General features: G+C 32.5%; 1 protein-coding gene across 4 annotated transcripts; it reads right to left on the bottom strand.

Moving 5' to 3' along the window:
- Positions 1-6,155: 6,155 nt before the first annotated feature.
- LOC125066836 (oligoribonuclease, mitochondrial) lies at positions 6,156-7,772 on the bottom strand. 4 transcript variants are annotated; one of them, XM_047675122.1, is made up of 3 exons: positions 7,751-7,772; positions 7,247-7,517; positions 6,156-6,939 (listed from the first exon to the last, which is right to left on the bottom strand). In XM_047675122.1, exons 2-3 carry the CDS (start codon positions 7,460-7,462, stop codon positions 6,574-6,576), a joined length of 582 nt encoding a protein of 193 aa, XP_047531078.1. In that variant the 5' UTR covers positions 7,463-7,517; positions 7,751-7,772; the 3' UTR covers positions 6,156-6,573. The 4 variants fall into 4 exon arrangements, with proteins under 4 accessions (XP_047531078.1, XP_047531077.1, XP_047531079.1 ...); XM_047675121.1 differs by having other exon boundaries at positions 7,598-7,766; XM_047675123.1 differs by having other exon boundaries at positions 7,247-7,479; positions 7,751-7,766.
- Positions 7,773-8,433: the final 661 nt, after the last annotated feature.

The following is an 8,433-nucleotide window of genomic DNA, read 5'->3' as shown; positions in this document are numbered from 1 at the left end:
TAGCTGCAAGTCACGTAAAGGAAACTCACGAAGAAAGTATCCTCACCAGTACACTTAACGGTAAATAATCAGTAATTCTCTCTGTCGAAAGTTTCTCCTGAAGGTTAAAGTACAGTATGTGGTATATCATCACCTGAAAAACGAGGATCTAACGTATCAGTTAATAAGTACCCCCGATGAATAGATTAAGTATACTAATTATCACATACTCTTTTCCGACGGGTACCGTCACAGGTAGTGGTAAAGATACGAAATAGGATTATTTAGACTACTTTTAGGAACAGCAATTGATATAGTCTTTACTTAGGACAATGTAAACATAAAGATCAGAAATTTATCGACTTATACGATATTAAGGAATAATATTGATTTCCAAAGGCAAATACTAATATTAGTGTTACAAAATAAGTGGAAGATTATGATGAACATGTAAATAGAAAATAATTTTGAAAAGTATCAATAATATCTCTATCTAATAAAAGTGAACAAGTGTACACTTTTATTAGATAGAGATATGAGTTGGAGGCTGTGTATAGTCCCCTGGCTTTAGGAAAACCAGTTTTACTATCACGAGAAAAGTGAAGGTACCAAAACCAGTTACGATAATATTATCTTTCAGTTTCGCTCTCTATATACATTTTTTTTTTAGCATTAGCAGCCTGTAAATTTTCCCACTGCTGGGCTAAAGGCCTCCTCTCCCTTTGAGGAGAAGGTTTGGAGCATATTCCACCACGCTGCTCCAATGCGGGTTGGCGGAATACACATGTGGCAGAATTTCGTTGAAATTAGACACATGCAGGTTTCCTCACAATGTTTTCAGATGAATTATAAACACAAATTAAGCACATGAAAATTCAGTGGTGCCTGCCTGGGTTTGAACCCGAAATCATCGGTTAAGATACACGCGTTCTAACCACTGGGCCATCTCGGCTCTCTGCTCATCTGCCTCGATATACATACATTATTAACCAGCTACAGTAGGCTAAAAATTTATAGGACCTAGAGCGTATATGAATCAACAAAAAACTATGTAATCATAATTCTCGTATAACGACGCACAGCCGTGTTATCGCAAAAAAAACGATATCAACCCTTTTTTAAAGATGGCGGCGAACACACATAGAAAATCGAGGTCGACAATTCCAAGTTAAGCTTTTCTAAGCCCCTCCTAGAATATTTCCAACAACCAACCCACTCGGTTCAATTGCTTTTCTCGGCCTTTTTTATATATAATATTTTTTTTAATAAGACACGCGACATTGTACTGTATGTAGATGATACATTTCTTATTTTTAAACTTGACAGATCGATAAACAACTACCAGTAGGTCGCCCGCGAAACTTCGCATTTATTCAACAGATTTTTTAGAAATTCGACAGGTTTTGTTTTGATTTCATTTCATTGTAAACTGCAAGTCAGTCATCTATATTTGGCGCCAAGATGAAACCTCTTTAAATGGCATTTTAATGTCAAATAATATACTTACATTAGTTCAGTTAAAATTGGAGTTTGTCGAAAACTATTTACTTTAATTTTGTTAAAAATAAACTTTGACAACTTACAACTAATAGTCTAAGAGCCAGTGATCAGCAGACTTACGGTATAGTAGCAAACTCCATATTACTGCCAGGTATACTGCTTCACCTGCTGTTGGGGAAATGGAGGTTCACTATTCCCATCGAGGGTTCCTTTGAGCAGACAAAGAAGTCGAAAAGCTTAAAAATTGACTTTCAAAAGTGAAAAGAAAGTGCGAAACTACTTGGTGGTAGGGCTTTGTGCAAGCCCGTCTGGGTAGGTACCACCCGTTCACCAGATATTCTACCGCCAAATAACAGTACATTGTATTGTTGTGTTCCGGTTAGAAGAGTGAGTGAGCCAGTGTAATCACAGGCACCAGGGACATAACATCTTAATTACCAAGGTTGGTGGCGCATAGGTGATGTAAGGAATGGTTAATATTTCTTACAGCGCCTTTGTCTATGGGCGGTGGTGACCATTTACCATCAGGTGGCCCATATGCTTGTCCGCCAACTAATGCCATAAAAAAAAGAGAACGATGCGGGGCAAAAACACTCGTTCGCCTTTAACAGAGCAAGAGATAACTTTAAGATGAAGACAGTTATCATTCATCCAGACAACTTGAAATCAGGTTCCGTTCCTCAGGCTCAGCATCATGTTCAAGTTACGAAGCAGGATGACAATTGCACCAATTTTACATTATAATTTTTGAGGTGGGAGTCCTGATCCGTTAAGGCATCAAAAATTCAATTGATTATCGAGTTGGCTCTGCAAAATCGTTCGTAACAATAGAGGCGATGCTTTTGTAGCTGCGAATGTGATATAGTATTTTGTTTTTAGCCTGTTGATTAATTTGGCCACAGTTATCATTTTTAGGTGAACTAATGTTACAACCACTGACTTCTTTATTGCATCTGCTGAGAAGCCAGAACAATAAACTGCTCAGGGACACGCATAAGTTAAGAATTGCGCAGTGTTTCTTCATGACCATCACCAATATGTAGAGCCTAGACGTACGCAGCAAAGTCAAATTTTCCAGTGTTGGCACGCATGTAGACGCATGTTAGGTTGCGAACTTGAATAATAAAAATAAAATGAATAATAGCCGATCTATAATAGAAGCGGCAATGATCGCAACTAGCTCACGGCTTGAAAACCGTGACGCGCGAATTGCCGCTACACCCATCGCTTCGCCGCTTTTCGCGCAGCCCGCTCCTTTGGTCAGACGGTTACGTTGACTTATCACACTAAATCGATAAGTGCATTATCAACCCACAGTTTTAACTACCACTTTTAAAAATTATCTTAGGGAGAAAAGATGGGCGTTTCGTCAAAACAAAGCTAATGGTGATTTTTGAGCTTGATCTTCATAAAAAAGGGGCGGTTTACTGTATATACTATATAATAAAGACGTCTGCTGAATTTGATGTATTTCTACTCTGACAGATAAACTCTGAAATATAAACAGTAAATTTATTAATGTAGTCCAAATATTTTACAAATTAACATTTCAAACCATAAAGTACATATAACATCTCTAAAATATATAATTTATTGTATCTAAGTCAATTTTAAATTACAAAGAAACACGTAGTACGTTTTGTTCATTGAGTATGTTTCTTTACGCGAAAGTAATCTATCGCTCTACACTTTAATATTCATTGACCTGCATAAATTCAGTGACGTCCATTAATAAAATCCTTTGATCGTGTGGTAAACGCATTTATCAATCTTTAAAGACTTCATTCAAATAAATTTTGATTTCTTCCATCATCCTAAGTTTTTATTTTTATTAACTTATAAAATTAGTATTGTAAAAACTTGTAAAATTATATTTGTTTTATTAGATTTACTCTTTTTTAGTATCAAATGTTTGTGTGTGTGTAACTATGTATGTTTTCCGAAAATAAAATAAATAAATAAATATTTACATTTATTAGGTTTACATGAAATTTGGGCCTTTTAAAGTTTCTAGTTTTTATAATGAGATGGAATTTCGAAAATTTAAAGACCCTCCTTTTGTTTTAATTTTAAGGACCCCGTAAGGTAAGAAGGATTGTATTGTTTAATATTACAATTATTTCATCAATTCCGCCTTGATATAATAATAATAATAAACCTAAATGAAAGCGTGAACTTCCTACTACACCAAAAATAAAGAGACAGCGTAGCGAGGAAACTGATCACCAAGGACACAAACAGTAAAAACCAAGGAGATTCTGGACCATAACCAATAATAGAGATTACACCATTAAGGACGTCCGTGAAACGAGAACAAAACAAACAAGCTAAATAGTTAATCCTACCTATTTATAATATTAAAATAACCTAAATGTTTAAATACTATCAAAATAAATGAGTTATGTTGAAAATTCATGAAAAACGCCTTTACGTTCAGGCTAGGTTTTATAAAGTAGGAGTACCTTCTCCCACTGCTTTGAGCGTGGGTAGGAATGGGAAGGAATTTCTCTAGGTTGAAGGCCCGCAAAGATGGGTTTAGCACCATACATAGTGATTTTATTATTATAGTGATTAAATAGATATAAAACAACAGGTAGCTAATATACGTAAGTAATTTAAAATAATACATAGTAGCGTAGCTTAGAATATTTATTGGGTTCACATCGACGAAAACCGAAACAAACTTGTTCTATATTGAAATCGAGTCTTTGTTAAACAAAGTTTCGGATTGAAGGATCCTAATTAAGCCCCAAAAAGACACAAGTTTGTGCGTTAACCACAAAAGTCACCATTTTTCGTATCTCCACAATTTAAGAACATTCCCATTGCTACCATTCCCATTGTTAGTATCAGAATACGTGATCAATTGGAAGAAGCAAATTGGCATCTAAAAGCTTGGTATGCTCAGCAAAGTAAAACGCTACTTCTCGTCGGCCCATCGACTAAAACTATACATGGCGCAAATTCGGCCTCAATTGAAGTGCTGCTCTCACCACTGGGCTGGAGCTCCCTAGAACCAGCTTTTTCGATTTTACCGTACCTATTCAACGCAGATCGGTTCCAACTTAAATTAACTATGGGCATAATGAGTAAAATTACAATGATAACTGAGTGCATGCACACACACACACACACACACAGATTAATACATACACACACAACCACACACACACACACACAAACACACTTTATTTTTAAATGTACTATTTTATTTTATTTTTTTGTTTACATTCCTTTTTTTATATGTAATTTTGTGTTTTTCTTTTTTACAACACTTGAAGTTATGTCCTATTTAGAAATCTAATGTGCAATGAATTGAGGAATCGCTGACTCTGATATTACAATTTACATTAGTTTCGGGGTCAGAGGTCCACTATTTTTTGGTGATAATGTGAAAGCTCTAGATTTAGTTAATAAGCATAAAAATTGTGTACTTTTGTTTCCTTGGGTGTGAATAAATAAATTATTATTATTATTATTAAAAAACTATCAGCGATAAAGCTACGCCACCTCATTATGGGAGTTGGAGATACCTTTATTAATGATATATAAAAATGTATCAAATAATATATCAAACATGATAAAAATTAAACTAATCAATTTTATATAAATTTATCAATTACATTTAAGAATGATGCCAGCTATACAAAATGGGTCACTTAGTAAAGTTGAAAAATTTAACAAATATAAAAAAATTAAATAATGAGGTCATATCGACACTCAATATGGAGCATGATTTTTATCGGACAAGTTAAACACAATTTTTAAATTAACTTTACTAAACATATTTCAAAAAATTAAACTTGTATGTATGTATGTATGTATAACAAGGAATCATAACGACATTTTTGGGGTGGTGGACAGGCCATACGCAACATGATCTTTGTCGGACAAGTTGATGACAATTTTTAAATTATTTTAAAAAAAAAAATTAAAAATCAAAGTTGTATATAGGAAGAGTCATATTGACGTCATATCGACAATTCCAGGAATCGAGCATTCGAAAACACAGCAGAGCCTAAACTTTTCGCATTAGAAAAGTTTTTCTGACTTGTTGCAAAAAAGGCACCCACAAAGTTTTACATTTGTATGCATAAAACAATTTTATGTCCTTCTACTGGCTGGCCTAATATTATTATATATTACTTTGCATTTTATGATGTTGCATTAAAATTGTCATTTTATCAGTTTTTTCCTTAAGAATCACTTATGAAGTTCCATGGGAAGTTGAATTGTACAGTAATAACCAAATTAATAAAACCGCTTAGGACTTGGATTATACTTAGTAAAAAAAGCTCAGCATTGAGACCTTCGCAAGGATGCATGCTCTTACAAAGACTTCTGTCATTCAAGATTAATTTGAAGTGATAGGTATGCCGACCGGCAAATGAGCCACCTGATGTTAAGTGGTCACCACACCCATAGACATTGGTGCTGTTAGGAATATTAGCCATCCCTTACCTTTGCCAATGGCCCATCAACATGGGAAACTAAGATGTTATGTCCCTTGTATTTAAACTACTAGCTATTAATATAATAAATAGTACAGACAAAACCTATTTAATTAAAATGAAAATTCATACACACAATCACAGTCAAATAATTATTTCACTTAAATATGAAGTAAAATTCCACTTATTTCTCTATCTGAATTACTATAGAATTCTAAACCAATGAATGATGTCAAGACAAAATTTATGACTTAAGTATTTATGTACATTCAGAAAAAGTACATGAATACAACCAAAAATTAAAATAACTACTGTACAAAACTGTACAAAATGTATGGAATGGTAGTAGGAATGCTAATTTCCTCACTGAATAAGGATTCAAATTTACTGATCAAAAAAGTAAGGAGGAAACAATGAAGGCAAGAGACAATTTAACATGTACTTTATTATATGTAAGTTCTTTTTTACTTAACAAATAGATTTTCCATCAAATTGTTTCATTTATAATTGAATAAGCTAGCAAAGTAATGTCTGCCTTCATTATAATTTAAGTAATTCTACTGAAATAATACTAATTCAAGCATAGGTAATTTATAGTATAAAATAAATAGTTTATTTTATACTACTACTGGTTTAGTTTACATTATTCAATTTGCATAGTTTCATTTTGTTTAAATATATTTACCCTATAATAATTTAACTCTTCTATACTTTCCTTAATATCATTTAAGCATCTATGCTGAAACTTCTTCTGGGGTATCCTCGAATATTCTTTTTGATACCATCTCTTAGCTAATTCTTTTATAGAGCTAACATCAATAATTCTATAATGTAAATAATCATTAAGATTAGGCATATATTTACGTATAAATATTCTATCCATGTAGACACTATTACCGCCTAATGGGCACTTTTTTTCAGGAACATGTGACTTAACAAAGTTCAATATTTGATTTTCTGCTTCAAGAACAGAAACATTTGATTCCCGACTAGCCTTTGTCAATCCACTCTGAAAAAGACAATATAAAAATATGATTGTATATAATTCTTATTTAATTTTTTTTGCAAACTGATTGATGATTTTATTAGTGGCACATACAAAAATATCAATAAACCAATTATTTATTGTGTCCTAGTAGGCAAACATTGATTTGTATCATAAAGGAAATTTTATAAAGCAATTGATTTGATTAATATATGCTGTTGGAAAATTTACACTTAAATTAATCTATTGGTAATCTTACCAAATACATATTTAATGAAAGGGGATACTAAAAAACCTCAAATTTTACAAATTATATAAACTTTTTTTATACCTCACCGTGTTGAGCAATGCACCACGCATTCATATTACTAAGTATTTCATCAGGTTGATGAATTATTATGTTTGGTCCTTCTGCGATCAAATTTAAATTACAGTCGGTTACTAAACAGGCAATTTCTAAGATATGATCTTTTTCAACATCTAACCCTGTCATTTCTAAATCAACCCAAACAATCCTTTTTGCCGCACTATTTGAATGTAAATCCATTTTTGTTTCTCGATATACTGTAAAACGTTAAAATTATTTAATCGTTCTAACTAACCTGCAAATGATTCGTTAATTAGTTAATATGAATTTCAACTTCGGACTTACAAAAATGTTTTGGTGAAGTGCTTAAACAACCTCTTGTGTAAAAAGTCAAAAAATTACGAAGAAAAATCATTTTAGTAACATTGACAATTTCTGGATAAAAAAATTTGTTGATCTAATACAAAGAGTCTGATATCGCTTATTTCTGCGTGTAGCAAACACTTTCTGTGAATTTGTGTTACTCACGTGTACGTGTAGTCTGTTTGTGTTTAATGACATAAGAATGTGAGTTAGAGCACACAACGATATATCGATCGATCATATAATATTATCGAGTTATCGACAGTATTCAAGCGAAAATATTAGTTTGCAATAAAAGCTAGGTTCGTAAATTGCCTATACAACGAGAAGAAAATCAAACAGCAATTTTTATGATTTTACTAAATTATTCTTTCCTTAATTTCTGTATATCATTGATATCATTCCTACTTCTTGACAGTAAAACAAGCTCAAATCTTGTATCGTAATCTTTTTTTACAAAATAAATAAATTCATATGCTCTCAAAGTTCAAGAATGTAGTAATATTTAACCTCCTTGTTTTATATCATTTTATAATTTATTTCATATGTCACTCTTAAGAACTATGTACTTTTATTATATAGAATAAAACCGTCTATAAGATCTTATTACAAAACAATTATTACGACATGATCTCTACCCAAATACGGCACATTCATAAAAAATTAAAGATGAAGTCAATATCCTGATTGTATAAAGCAGTCATCCCTGTCTGGATTCCGTATTTTTATCGATATTAAAAATACCTGTACATCACTATTATGAAGCGGAAACAATCACCGGAACGATACTCATTTATTAGTTTATACTCTGTGGTTCTTTGGATAAAGGGAGTGTGTTGTTAATATTG

The sequence above is a fragment of the Vanessa atalanta genome, chromosome 10 (genome assembly GCF_905147765.1).
Source record: "Vanessa atalanta chromosome 10, ilVanAtal1.2, whole genome shotgun sequence".
NCBI classification, from domain to species: domain Eukaryota; kingdom Metazoa; phylum Arthropoda; class Insecta; order Lepidoptera; family Nymphalidae; genus Vanessa; species Vanessa atalanta.
This window is presented reverse-complemented; position numbering and strand designations above follow the sequence as displayed.

Excerpts from the sequence above, each read along its gene's own strand:
- LOC125066836 (XM_047675120.1), bottom strand. The coding sequence starts at position 7,637 with ATGATTTTTCTTCGTAATTTTTTGACTTTTTACACAAGAGGTTGTTTA. Across the intron at positions 7,480-7,567 it reads CACTTCACCAAAACATTTTT|TATATCGAGAAACAAAAATG; the intron begins GTAAGTCCGAAG and ends AACGTTTTACAG. Across the intron at positions 6,940-7,246 it reads GCATTGCTCAACACGGTGAG|AGTGGATTGACAAAGGCTAG; the intron begins GTATAAAAAAAG and ends TGTCTTTTTCAG.